Below are 15,113 nucleotides of genomic sequence, written 5' to 3' on the forward strand. Positions count from 1 at the left end.
AACTAGTTTCTCTTTTCAAGTTCAAAGAAATAACTGGTGTTTCTTTCCCCGTCTTCAATCTATTTTGTTCTTGATCTGACAAAAGCACCCTTTGTCAGATTTGTGTAAAACTGTTCTAAGTCTAGTTGTAAAGATTTAAGTACAGATGGTTCTTCTTGAGATAATTTATCTTTCTTTAGAAGATTGTCAAGATTGCTCATTAAATCTTTTTCTCCAAGGTACTTCAGCTCTTTGCCACGTTTAATTGCTAAAACTCTGACTTTACATTTGAAGAATTCCCATCTACTTCCATGACCCAAATCTAAACACACAAAAATATCTTTGGTTAACAATTTTAATGTTTCCAATGAAAATAGGATCTTTAAGAAGATACATTATCCAACTCAAATTTAGAATGACAGTTCTTAGTGTTTCACGTTGGTTCTATCACTTTAATTTAAGACCTTCAATGCACATTTATATTGACATACAGTATATTCATCTTATTTTTATAGTATTAAATATTCTCATCACTTGTGGTAATGACAGATTGGTATCTCAATGCATTCTTAATCTAAATTACTATACATTTCACAATGTGCAGACCTCCACAATCAACATGATACCCCAAATAAACCATTTTGGATAAGCCTAAATTAATTACGGGCACGCTTGACCACCCCCTTCCCTCCCGGCACTCATCCTTCTGGTGTTTATTCATGTTCTTCTTCAGATAGTGTTTCAGTTCGTCCTCCCAATGGCACATGTTCAAAGTGGATGGCTCTTGATAATGTCTCTCACCTGAGCCGCCACTGTCCTTTACAGTCCATTAGGTCTTTGTCCATTTTCCTACCAGTACACCAGCAGCATGAGAGAAGTTTGGACGGGATCTCTCTCCATGCTCACTCCACGTGGACTCATGTCGCACTCCTAAGAGAAAAGGCAGTTGATAGCTTCGACTGGATGCTGTGTACAGGTTGCTGGCTTGGACTCAGGTCTCACAGTAGAAGTGGTGAAGGACCATACTGAATGCAATTGTGGCCATTACTTCAGCTGGTTAGAGGGGGTGTTGAGGTTCACACTGTTCTTGGTCAATTTATCCCTTCCATGCATCTAGACACCATCTGTGGTCACCTTCGCCATAACCTCGAGAGAGGAGAGACCAAAACAACAGTTTAAGGCATTCCTGATTCAGGAAATCCAGACAAATTATTTATTGTTTGACAAATTATTACTACTACCAATAGTCTTAATACCGAGGCTTCTAGACAAACCTATGCCCCTAAATTGTGAGGAGAGCCACTAGATTGTAGCTTGGGCTAGCCTTGCCCCAATCTCATTCTTATTAAGGTTAGTTTGAAGCTGTTATAACATGTGTTCTCTCTATTCCCTGTGAAAGTCAATATGCATGTGCCCTAGACCAAATTCAGGAGATCTCTAAAGACAGAGAAAATTGGCAATGCTAAAAGAACTGTAAATTGTCTCTCCAAACCAGAGTCAAGGGGGCACTTGTGCAATCATTAGCGATGAACGTTGTACTTTTGTCCCAGATCACTCTTCTAATGTGACTGATCTCGCCGAACACATTGCCTCTGTTGATGATAACCCAGAATGAAGGGCTTGAAATTATGAAGTGTCTGGTTTTATGTGTTGATTTCACTCCCGTTAATGGAAGTATAACCTTTATTATGATTTATTATAATGATGTATTTTGATATAGAAGCTAACATCTAAATGCTTACATTAAAATGTATTGATGATTATCACAGATTAAGTGATAAGAGGAGGGAATGAGCTGGACATTTTTTATGTTTGTGTTTTTCTAATAACTAATTTCAGTGTTCTATTCATGTGCTTTTCTAATAACCGTTTTCTGTGTTCATGCAAGTGACTGACTAAATGAATCCTCACTATCAGTAGCTGCAATGTGGCAGTACGCCCAGACCTTTGTTTTGAGAACCAAAGATATCTCCATTTCAAGGTCTCAGCTTAGGGAGAAGAAGCCTAGTGAGGTATTGGTATGTCACATGTTATGAACCAGTATTGGTCGGTCACACGAATGAAACAAAATGGTAATGATGAATGAATTATGCTAAATCATGCAAATATAACTTGTCTGTGTATAGCCGTATATAAGACAACTGATGGGACTGCCCCAGCAGAGCTCCTGATTGACATGTGTACTATGGTGCATTGAGTTGGTTGGAAACTCTCCAGTGCGCTGATAATAACGGATGATTCTTTTAAGATCGACTATGAGTGTCCCTGGTGGTCATTTCCACGACACGGTGATGAATTTCCACGACAATTTCCACTCAGTTTGCGAATCACTTGTGTCGAGGAGAAAAAAAGGGAAATTACCTGGCCCTGATGGGCTGTCAGTTGAATTTTATAGGTAGTTTTTGGAGTTACTAGAAGACCCTATTTCTAATATGTTTCAAGATTGCATTGAAAATTGTGAAATTGTTTCCGCTATGAAGCAGGGCCTTATTTCACTTATTCTAAAGCCTGATAAAGACCCCTTTCTCATTGACCATTGGAGACTAATCACTTTATTAAATATTGATTGCTCTGGTTTATGCCAAAAGATTAAAGAAAGGAATAGATACAATTAAAAATTCAACATAAGTTCCAAAATTCTTTTAGTCTAGGACCTTATGGACTATTCAGAAGCAATTGACTCAGATGCTGTTATTTTATTTCTAGACATTTGTAAAGCCTTTGACAGAATTTAACATTATTTTCTCTTTCGGTATCTGAAAATGTTTGGTTTTGGTGAAAATGTTATCAAAGTCATTTGCATGTTTTACAGAGATAAATAGTTCTGTGATACTAAAATATCAAATTTTGGTAGTGGAAATTTTTCTAGATATTCTGAATAATGCAAATGTGCATGGCTTATCAACTTTTGACAGAGAAATCAAAATTTCCCAGCTGGCTGACGATGCTACAATTTTTTTTTTTTTTTAAGACAAAGACCATGCCCTTAATGCCAGCACTGCATTCTCTATTGCGTCTGGATTCAAACGGAATGTTTCTAAATGTGAAATCTTATGTTTTTATGACTCGAATGATTAAGAAATAGAAAATATTCCTCTCATAGAACTGCTTTTAATATTTAGGAATACATCTAAAATTCCCTCAGGCAGACATTTCTCTCCTAAAATGTAGAAAATCAAGAACATATTTAATAATTGGATACAAAGTGATCTATCTATACTTGGGAGAGTGCTTCTGTCCAAGGCAGAGGGACTTTCTGTCTTGTGTACCCCTCATTGTCTTTATTTGTAAATCACTCTACCTTTAAAGAGATTAACAAGATCTTTCTTGTCTTCATCTGTAAAATTAAGTCTCTCAAATTGAAAAAGTCTATACTCTATACTCAAATAAGAGATCTGAAGGAGGTCTGGAAGTGTTGGATTTTGATGACATAACACTTAAACTCAATTGGTTAAAAATATGTTTGGTCAATACAGAATCAATTTGGTATTTCAGTTGGGAGGTCTTACATTTGCACTGACATTTAATTATCTTCCAAAAAGATTACCCACTAAATTGGCTAGGTTTGGCAACATGTGTACTCCTGACATTAGCTAGGTTTCCATCCAATTTGCAACAGATTTTCGTAATAATATTTTAAAATCTGTATTAAACAATATGCACATTTTCCCACCAGAGATGTTTCCATCAAACTGACATATTGTCAGTGCTTGACTTGGACTGAAATAGGTGCTGGTACTCATTTTGGGAGTCAGTACTGTTTATACCAAATAAGCCAAAAAAAATGTGTTCACCAAATTCAACACTCTCATTGACTGACGTCCTTACAACAACTCCTTTCTTGTTGGAGGGAGACAGATTTTCCTCCGAGTTGGGCCTCTCTTTTCCTCTCTGGGAAGAATCACAAATGCAGGATTCCCTAAAATGTGTTGCATAATAATAATTCCCTCGGGAAACAACGTTTCCATACAGGTTCCTAAAAGTCCCAAGGATCCCAGATAGCAAGGACCCATTGGGGAAATGATAGATTATGCAACCAAAAATTATGTTTCACAGTTATTTTATTTATTATTGCCAAACATCAGTCTTAGGATAGGCAAGGTTCTTCTTTTTTTGTGCATTTATCATACATTTTAGGATACTAATATTTGCCAAGTACCTCAACTCCTCCACGGAGTTGGGCGCAGACTAGAGTCATTTAAATGAACCTCCGAGTCGCTATGCGTTGATACTTCAAAAATGTAAATTCTTAAACTCTTACCATGTACATATGTTTGTCTTCTGTTGTTTTATTAGTTTGCTAATCAAAAATTGTTTAATAAAACAATCAAGAAAAAAAACAGACTACATTTTTTAAAAGTACGAACGCATAGCAAGTCGGAGGTTAATTTAAAAAACTTGTCTGAGTGCAACTCTGTGGAGGAATTCCTGTACTTGGTAACAAGTCAGCCCCATGTCCCAACAGTCTCCCATAGTTGCGGTCTGAAGCTAATTAAACCATTGATTCATTTGTTGCGTGAAATAAAAGGGTTCTAGAAAAACATGTTTTCCAATGTCCAGTAATATTGCTCTGCAGTCTGCACAGAATGACAAGTTTACAGACAGAGTTTGTTTAATCTGTCTGTCATTTTTCTGTAGCACAGCCTTGAGGATGTTAAAGATAGTATCTGTGTTGGTGATGCCTTCTCAATGCAGGAAATTGCTGATTTTAGTCAGTACACACACAACTCACCCAGCTCCATCACCTGAAGCATCCCCAAACCATAGAACATTATTTAGCCACACAGAGAGACAGCAAAACGTCCAACATCTGTGAAGCTTTTGTAAAGATGCCATATATTCTCATCAGCACACTACTCCACCTGGTCAGTAGCCAATTTTCTATTTTCACCTTTGATTTTGCATATGTTGAGAGAGACATGTATGTCTTCAACAATGTGTTGGTTTATTTAACTAGAGCCACACAATTAGGTCAATATAACGTAAAGATGAGTTGTGGCAAACATCTTTTACTTTGCTTTATTTCTACAATTTGTGCAAGATATACAGTAATTGGTATTGGAAATTAAGTTTACCTTGCATTATCACTGTGCTTTAGGAGACGGGTCCAACAATGGTTGGTGATGAGTTTTCAGACAAATCCATAATAAACTACTTAGGAGCCAGAAAGACCAAAAAATTGGGCAACAACTTGTGAGTAATTTGCATCATTTACTGCTTTTTAAATGAAGCTCAGAATCTACAGAAAATGTGTAGTGTAAAACATGTGTTAACAACATACCCTTCAAACGGCATACAAATTCCTTAGTGTTACTTCATGGACCCTAACTATGCTTACTCCATTTACTGAATTTCTGTATGAATTTACAACAAATACCCAAACTCCACACTGTTGGTTTATAAATGTAAAACCTTTGGCTGCCATGGATTTGCATATGGTACTAATGCAATGTGTTCTCAGGCAAATAATAACGAGATCATTGCATTTCCAGTTGGGAGTACCATGTGGAAGAGCCTCCCTGGGTGGTTCTGGACAAGCTGGAGAAGGTGGGCTTCTCTGTGGTGACCATGACAGGCGTGGGGCAAACAATGGTTTGGTGTCTAAACAAGGACACCATCATGTGAAAGTTGTTACTAACCACTTGGTCTCACTGCAACAATGCATGAGTGTTTTCACCAGTCAGTTAGACTTGTACTACTGCATTCACTGTGTGTTTGTTGATTGGAGGGGTGTCTATGGTCAGTGATAACTTGGGTAAGGATATACTGTATGTTTTTTCTCTAGAACATTTGTCGGTGTAATTTAATTGTTGATTATATTATATGACGTGACTACAGTATTTGATGTGCCTACAACACTGATGTCATAGTGTATTTGCAGTAAAATATAATTTGGAGACATTCAAACAAATTGCACTTTGATGTAGCTACATTCACTACTGTACATACAGTCCTCTGTTACTAAATTGTTGCTTGTGACAAATCCTATAGTATGTTGCACATTTGGTTTCATGTATTTTTGAAGGCCTCAATAAATCATAAAATAAAAATAGCCCAGTTGTGTTTTTGTGTTATGTTTTCTCATCGAATGCTATTTATTTATGACGGCAATGTTCCAATCTACTGTATTCCTCCTGCAAACGTGTGGCCTGATTGGTGGAGTGCTACAGAGATGGTTGTCCTTCTAGAAGGTTCTCCCATCTCCACAGAGGAACTCTAGAGTTCTGTCAGCGTGACCATCGGGTTCTTGTCACCTCCCTGACCAAGGCCCTTCTACAGCCAATGTGTGGTGTTCAATGTAGGCCAACATTCCATGAGACGTTTGAAAAAAACATGCAGGGCTTGACATGAACCTGTTAATCCACCTGTTCTTCAGACAAGGAGGTGACTGAAAATGTTTTTGTGATGTTTGATGCAAGAAACCACTTTACAAAATAAAATGCATTATTATTCCCATACCATTATTACAGAGAATCAGACAAATTGTGCTACCCTCTGCATATTGGCTACTTAGCTTATTCAAGCCTAAAAATACAACAGTGCTCCTTTAATAAAGACCAAAAAAAGCTCTTTACTTGATTCACTTTTCAAAGATATCTAGAGATGTACACATTTTGTGCTCTTGTGGGAAGCCATCACTCCTCTATTGCTGACTACAAAGTATCTACAGTGCATTCGGAAAGTATTCAGACCACTTGACTTTTTCAAATGTTGTTACATTACAGCCTTATTCTAAAATGGATTAAATCGTTTTTTCCCTTCAATCTACACACAATACCCCATAATGAAAAAGTGAAAACAGGTTTTTTGAAATGTTTGCAAATTGTGTAGAGGCACAGATCTGGGGAAGGGTACCAAAAAATGTCTGCAGTATTGAAGGTCCGCAAGAACACAGTGGCCTCCATCATTCTTAAATGGAAGAAGTTTGAAACCACTAAAACTTTTCCTAGAGCTGGCCAACCGGCCAAACTGAGCAGGCTGAATGATAGAACAGCTATTTCCATGTTAAAATGTTATGGGATGCATTTTCTCCATTGTTTTTGATGGTAGGCCACTCTGGTAGACCTACATTCTGATCAACTAGCCACAGTAACCTACTTGACCACTGTTAAAACGAAAACTTAAAGTGGGTACAGCCTCAGTACTCACAGTAAATGCGCGCTGGAAGTTGCACAGAATTTTCACAACATTCAAGTTTGCGCTCAGCAGACCTGACATATGCTCAGTGCCGAAAACAATGAGAGGGAACATCACTGACAAAGCACGTTTTATTATTTGGTTGTTTGCTTCCTCTCTTTCCACAGCCCACAATAGCAGTAACTGACAGAAGTGAAAGAAAGAGCTTATCTGGTGATTGGCATTCCTTATTGGCTACAGCAGGTCTATGGAGTGCAATGTGTGAGAATCTGCTTCTCATAGTGCTCTGTGCATTTTTCACAAGCTTCAGATTCATTTGGCATTGCTCATCTCCTTCCTTCTGCTGCTAAGGAGAAATGCATATAGAATCTAAACGGTCCTTAAATGGTAGGTTATATATTCATTTTGGTTGATATTTTATTGACACCCTTCAGAGAGACGGCATGTTCTTTAGGTGTGAGAAAGAGAGTTTGTTTGCATATTAGATCAAGCTGATTATGCAACAAGTTCTTATCTAATGAATGTGAGAAGTAAACAGGGTTTGGAATGCAGGTCCCCTGACCATGTGTAACTAACAGCCGCCTCTAAGAAATCAAGGTGTTCAGCTGGTGATTTAGTAATGCAATTCCTTCTTAATATTGGAGGGGTACATTTTTCGACTGGTCATGACCTGTAAAAGCCTAGGACCAGACTGATCATTTGCTTCGCAAACCAAAATGTCGTGCGCCTTGAAAAGGCACAATTCAGAAACAACCATAAAAGTCTATAATAATGCTCAAATCCACAAATTGGCAAGAAAATGAGAAAGACAGTTATCAAGGCATGATATAAGATACTCTGAGTCAGTGTGTGTAGCATACCATTATCATTGTAGTGAGAGATGAATTACATAATTCACCTTTAGGACTATTATGGCAAACTGAACATTGTGTCTGAGCAGAGAATAACTTTTTCATTAATACCGAGTGGATTAGGAAGACAGAGGTGGTGTGTGTTTGGATAGGAGGGAGGGCCGGCGCTAGCTTTTTGGGGTATAACATTTTAGTGGTCCCCCTCGATGGCAGAGAGAAACAAAATAGTTTTATTAAAGCTAATTTCCTGCAATTCTATGCACTTTGCCATGTGGCGTAGAGAAAACGTTTTGGTTTTAAAGCACATTTGATGCAATTCTACACATTTTGCCATGGGGCAGAGATAAAATGTTGCAATTTTAAAACTAATTTCATGCAATTCTACTCATTGTGCAATGGGGTGAACATGATTTAGCTTTAAAACTGCAAAATGTTCCTGCAATTCTACAAATTTTTCCATGACTTACGCCATGTTCATATGATATCTGAGTGAGAGTGACTAACAAAATCAATGTCGGCCCCCTGGAGGTTAGGGCCCCTGGGCACATGCCCTGCAAGCCTGGTCAGTTATTCGGCCATGATTACTACCACGTGTAGGTAGCTGGCTAAACAAACTTTCTAAAGAGAAAAACTGCTGATGCACTACCAAATTGCACCTTGTGTATTGTAATATTCTAACTCTCAACAGTAAGTTGAGACCCACAGGGCAAGTGATATAATCTAGAACACTTCCCCCTTTCCCTACCTTCGTTGAAGAAACCCTAGCAGTGAAGAGTTCACCTGAGCGTCATACACCACTCCTCTTTTGTCACACCTCCACAATAAGAGCTGACCCTCTATTCCAGAGATTATTGGGACTAGAAGACTACCTGAGAGAAGATAGTCACAAGAGAGAAGACACAGACAGAGATATTGATAAATCAGGGTGGAGGGACCGAAGGTTTATCACTTTAAACTAACACAACCCAGAGACACAGGTGAGCTGATAAGGCAGTCTAGCTCAGTTTGTGTCTGTGCTTTAGGGTAGTAGACCGTGTCAGTGTTTCAGAGTCAGGGGCGCTTTTCGCACATGGAACGTCTAGAGAGCTGTGTGTTCTAAAACTGCAGAGAAGAGCGAGAAGAGCAAATATACTGAGAAAGCATAGAAAGACTGCTTCCTGATCACCTCACTTGTGTGGAAACAAAGATAGACACCGGTAAGCTTTTAAGACTTTTAAGCAATAAGTGAATGAACAAAGAGTGTGTGGCCTATATACTGTAATGGATTTAGTTAGTGGTCCACGTCTTGACTTAGTGTCAGTGGACCAACTAATTGTCCAAATAAATGATTATTTCAATCTGGACACAACATAACAAGTTGGCCGTTTTACTGTTTATTTGAATCATGCCAGCTACCTCAGATTACCTGAGGCAGTATCTCTGACACATTGTCCTCATAGCTCTCTTTAAAAGCCCCATACAAATCTTAGATGTAAAAACTAAATAATTGTAGATCCATTGGAAATAAATTGTTGAGGATCCATGATCGGAACTATCAGGAAGATTATAAAACCTTGTACTAACTGTACAGAAAAACAGCCCACCTTGGGGATTTCAACATGGTCTGAAAAATAGGGCAAATTCCTTAAAACAGCAGCATTTTCCTCAGATGCTTTTTGCTATGACTATAAAATACAAATAAGACAGCATCACCTTCACATTTTAGGCAAATTAGGAAAGTCCCTAACCAGGTTGTCTTCCAGTCAGGAGTAAACAATTTTCCTTAGAATTCTCAAGGCATTGTTCCATTACAGGTAATATGAAACACTGCCCTGGGGAAAAACTCTCTTCTTAATGAGAAGAAATGTGATACTACCAGTTACAACAAGCCATGCTTGCAACACTGTCTCAAAAGTTCAAGTAGCTTTAGACACATAAACATAGTGTGAACGATTACAACGAGTGAAACCACAGCTAAAGCAATCACAGAAACACCAACAGTCAAAGAAAAAAGCATTTTTATCAGGTCAGAGATAAAGGTAATGGCCCTGAAATAAAACAAGTCTCCAAGGTTACTTATTAACAGACTAATGTGCCTCAGTGTTCACTTTCCAGTACAAGAGGTTGTTTAGACTTTTCCTTTTATGAGGCTAATAATTCAGCATTCGGCACTCTTTAGGCATCAATTCTTACTAGATTAAGGTCACACCCATGACAAAACCTTTGTGCCGCAAGCTGTGTGTGTGAAGTTAGAAAAGTATTACAGTGTGTTTGCTTAGACACGTATACAAGAAAAACAGGTTATTTTATTATACAGTCATGGCTGCAGTTACCAGTCCATATATGGCCATTGCTAGCTACCCATCTCAACCTGGAATCCAATTTCATGACAATCGTTGCAAATGATCCTGATGATCATAACAATTGTAGCAAAGGTTGTTTAGCATTGGCATTTTTAGGCTGTGTAGCTATGAAATGCCAAAATAAAAAAGAAACAAAAGAATGAGTACAAAATCATTTCAAGTGAGTTTTCTTAACCTAGTTTGTTTGTCCTCACATTTTCAGAGCTGCCTAAAGGTCAACTGAACCCTTCAACTGAGTGACCTCCACTTCAACCTAAAAGTGTTGAACTCACTGACGGTACACGCCATTAAGTCCAAGATGCCTCTGAAGACCACCTTGTACCTCAAATCAGCCAGCATGCGCTGGCCCCGCAAGCAGAAGCGCCGTGAGCTGCTATCAGTCAACATGATCAGCCTACCCCTGGGTGACTTCCGCCACCTCTCCCACATCGGATTGGATGCCCACGGGGATGTCTTTGGCGACCTCACAACCTTCCAGCGGACCGGTAGTCTCATCCTCCACAGCTCTCAAAGCCACCAGGACCTCTACTCCAACATCACCCCCAATGAGACCCCCCCACCCCCACCCAAGCCCCCACGCCTCCTCAGCCCAGAAGAGATGGATGCACAGGCCGCCAAAGCCAGAACACTTCCCCAGGCTTCCAGGCACCAGAGGTGCCTCTTTCCGCCTTTACTGGATGTTGTGGAGTTGGTGGAGCATGACAGGTTGCACCACGAAGAGGAGGTAAAGCAGGAGCAGGAAAAGAAGGAGGAGGGAGGGTTAACGATGGGGCCGGATGGATCCGAATTGAACACGGCTCCCCAACAGGCTCCTTGTCCCCCAGTGGAGGCCCCTCCAGGGGTCGATGAAGACTCGTCTTTTGTCTTGAACCTTGACTTGGGGCCGTCCATACTAGAAGATGTGCTGCAAGTGATGAACCAGCTTCACCAGTGAGACTTTGGGAAGTGTGGCCCTCATGTAATATATTTTATTCTAAGGGCCTTTCAAGAAGCCCAAAATATATAGGGGAGAAAAACTAAAAGTTCCTTCCTTTCTAATGGGGATTGAAAGGGGTTGTGTCATGGATGGATAAATGGGCTGGACTATTTTCAATTGCCAGGACGCTAATTGGCACATTTAGTTTTAATTACTGTCTTCATAGAAGACAGATTGTATAAAATGTTCTTATATTGGATGCAAGATGATATGAGCCTCTATTGTTAGTTTGGCTAACTAGAGCAATGTGTCATATCTGGGTCAACGCTTTGTACGGTTGCCTTTCTCAGGTGAAAGCTCTGTGAGCCAATGACACTCCACCCGGATCATGTGACTTTTGTAACGCAGGTGTATAGAGGAGACATGTTGTGAAAGGTAAGAAAGACAGACGGTAAACTACGTATGAGACATAGCTGTGAGGCAGATGTTTATGACTTATGCTTGTCTGACAACTTCTATTGTGAAACACTGAAATAAGACTGGTGGATTTTGCTTTTCAATGTTTAGGCCTACTATACAGGGACAATGAACACTAGCTGTCCCATAGTCAGACATATGCAGTAGCAATAAGGACAGAAGCTGGGTTGTTCTACGAAATGAGTCCCTTTTGCGTCCCTTTGATATTTTATGTCTAAATTGTGCACCAATATAATATTTTAAAAGCCTTTTTTTATATGAATCAATACTTGCTAAAGTGCCAAATCTATGCACCCTCTGTGACTTCTAGGAAGATTTTAACCCCGACATTTCTCCAAGTTGTCACCATAATTGTAAAGCCCTAGTTGTTTTGTTGCTTCGACAAAGTCATTTCTTCATGTGATTAGTGATCAATTTTTAGGTAAAAAAAACAACGTGTCCCTCATTTTAAGGTCAACCCTGTTACGTGAACTGAACTGTTACTTTAAAAAAACATTGAACATCTAATAGTCAAATCATAATGTAATTTCTGTTTTTTTTTGTGTTGAAATACTGAGTGGGTCGAGCATAAAACGTCAAACTTGTTACCCATAGATTGACAATTACACATTTTTGTATAGCTTGCATTCAATTGCTCCTTCCTGTTGCACACAACAAGCTTCCATTCCTCATGTCACAAGGGGATTTATGGCTGATTTAAGATGAAATCGTCAACCCTGTTACATTACAGAATGTTAAAATTAGGTGAAATAAAACGTTATTTTTGCACAACCCAAAAGGGACTTATTTCGTAGAACGACCCAGCAGACTCACTAGCGTGTATACGATAGGCCTATTTTATATTTCTTGTTTTTCTTACCAACTACTCAAGGGGAAAGTTCAAATCTTTAGGAATATAAAACGGTATAAGTCTATTAAAAGTTATTACATGGTTTATGGTGTGACTGTGAACAGTATCAGTCTATAATAAATGTCTTTAGAAAATCAAAGCTCACCGACAATCCTCTCGTTGTTCATATCATAATCTTTTAGATATAATTTTGTTTTGGCTAAGGTGGAGCATGAACTCTGCCTAGCACAAGGAAATCACATTTGTGCAAAATCTGTACCGTAAATTTTAATTTATAAAATAAAAACCATAAAGCCAAGTAAGATCTCGCTTATCGTTCGCATCGCTGAGCCAATCTTATTCTTTAACAACACTGCCACCTACTGGTGCCCTATCTTCTAACAACAATCACAACAATTTGTCTTTCCACACCACCTGATGGCAGTATTTCACAGCCTTTTATTGGGTGGCATGTAGCTTACTTCATTATTTCATTATTTCATGGTCCATTCGGTCCATGGCGATTATTTGATAGATTGATTGAGTTTTATTGATCTCCCTTAAGCTCTTTGACAGAAACTGGAATCAATAATAATCCATACATCTAATTTGCCCAATTACAAATAAAAATGTAATAAGAAACTGAAGAATAATTAGCTCTATACTCAATATGGCCATCCATCTTTATAGTATGCTTTTACCACACTCAGACAGTTAGATTTGGGCAAATTTTCCTCCCTGTATCCTATTTAATATCCTCCATTTTGTTCACTCTACTCTTGGGATTCAGAAAATCTCAACAATGGGACTGAGGCACAACCGCGCCATTGATTCTCTTCCACATCTGTGTGTGAGATAACATGAATCAGCTTTTGTCTGGGCCAGAATCACTATGTCAGGCTAGATCTACATCCCACTGCTGACCAGGGAAATTTCTAGGATTTGAAGACATTGGGGGCTTATCCCAAAGCCAGTAGGGGGGTCCGGAGACGTCCTTCCCCAGCAAGAGAAAAGGAATTTCAACAGCTAAATGCATGAACTTGGTGTACTTTGAGATTAACATTGAGAGATTAGATCTTTTTCAGGAAACTTGCACTTGCCACAGCAGACCCTGCCAGTACATTTACATTTACATTTAAGTCATTTAGCAGACGCTCTTATCCAGAGCGACTTACAAATTGGGGCATTCACCTTATGATATCCAGTGGAACAACCACTTTACAATAGTGCATCTAAATCTTTTAGGGGGGGGGGGGGGGGTTAGAAGGATTACTTTATCCTATCCTAGGTATTCCTTAAAGAGGTGGGGTTTCAAGTGTCTCCGGAAGGTGGTGATTGACTCCGCTGTCCTGGCGTCGTGAGGGAGCTTGTTCCACCATAGGGGTGCCAGAGCAGCGAACAGTTTTGAGTGGGCTGAGCGGGAACTTCCTCAGAGTTAGGGGGGCCAGCAGGCCAGAGGTGGATGAGTGCAGTGCCCTCGTTTGGGTGTAGGGACTGATCAGAGCCTGAAGGTACGGAGGTGCCGTTCCCCTCACGGCTCCGTAGGCAAGCACCATGGTCTTGTAGCGGATGCGAGCTTCAACTGGAAGCCAGTGGAGAGAGCGGAGGAGCGGGGTGACGTGAGAGAACTTGGGAAGGTTGAACACCAGACGGGCTGCGGCGTTCTGGATGAGTTGTAGGGGTTTAATGGCACAGGCAGGGAGCCAGCCAACAGCGAGTTGCAGTAGTCCAGACGGGAGATGACAAGTGCCTGGATTAGGACCTGCGCCGCTTCCTGTGTGAGGCAGGGTCGTACTCTGTGAATGTTGTAGAGCATGAACCTACAGGATCGGGTCACCGCCTTGATATTAGTGGAGACAAAAAAAAAAAAGAGACAAACTTAAGATTAAGTGATAATAACCAAGCATTGTGTTTGTTTGGTCTGAAATGGCCCCCCTATTCTCTACATGGGTCACGCCAGGGTCACGCCAAGGTTCTTAGCACTCTGGGAGGAGGACACAATGGAGTTGTCAACCGTGATGGCGAGATCATGGAACGGGCAGTCCTTCCCTGGGAGGAAAAGCAGCTCCGTCTTGCCGAGGTTCAGCTTGAGCTGGTGATCCGTCATCCACACTGATATGTCTGCCAGACATGCAGAGATGCGATTCGCCACCTGGTTATCAGAAGGGGGAAAGGAGAAGATTAATTGTGTGTCGTCTGCATAGCAATGATAGGAGAGACCATGTGAGGATATGACAGAGCCAAGTGACTTGGTGTATAGCAAGAATAGGAGAGGGCCTAGAACAGAGCCCTGGGGGACACCAGTGGTGAGAGCACGTGGTGCGGAGACAGATTCTCGCCACGCCACCTGGTAGGAGCGACCTGTCAGGTAGGATGCAATCCAAGCGTGGGCCGCGCCGGAGATGCCCAACTCGGAGAGGGTGGAGAGGAGGATCTGGTGGTTCACAGTATCAAAGGCAGCAGATAGGTCTAAAAGGATGAGAGCAGAGGAGAGAGAGTTAGCTTTAGCAGTGCGGAGAGCCTCCGTGACACAGAGAAGAGCAGTCTCAGTTGAATGACCAGTCTTGAAACCTGACTGATTT

General features: G+C 40.3%; 1 protein-coding gene across 2 annotated transcripts; it reads left to right on the top strand.

The window, feature by feature from the left end:
- Positions 1–8,761: 8,761 nt before the first annotated feature.
- Positions 8,762–12,850, top strand: LOC106571472 (cdc42 effector protein 2). Of its 2 annotated transcripts, none has more exons than XM_014144619.3 (2): positions 8,762–8,944; positions 10,512–12,850. In XM_014144619.3, exon 2 carries the CDS (start codon positions 10,608–10,610, stop codon positions 11,241–11,243), a length of 636 nt encoding a protein of 211 aa, XP_014000094.3. In that variant the 5' UTR covers positions 8,762–8,944; positions 10,512–10,607; the 3' UTR covers positions 11,244–12,850. The 2 variants fall into 2 exon arrangements, with proteins under 2 accessions (XP_014000094.3, XP_014000093.3); XM_014144618.3 differs by having other exon boundaries at positions 8,775–9,163.
- Positions 12,851–15,113: the final 2,263 nt, after the last annotated feature.

This window comes from Salmo salar, chromosome 15, assembly GCF_965601325.2.
Source record: "Salmo salar chromosome 15, fSalSal1, whole genome shotgun sequence".
Lineage (NCBI taxonomy): Eukaryota > Metazoa > Chordata > Actinopteri > Salmoniformes > Salmonidae > Salmo > Salmo salar.

Excerpts from the sequence above, each read along its gene's own strand:
- LOC106571472 (XM_014144619.3), top strand. The coding sequence starts at position 10,608 with ATGCCTCTGAAGACCACCTTGTACCTCAAATCAGCCAGCATGCGCTGG.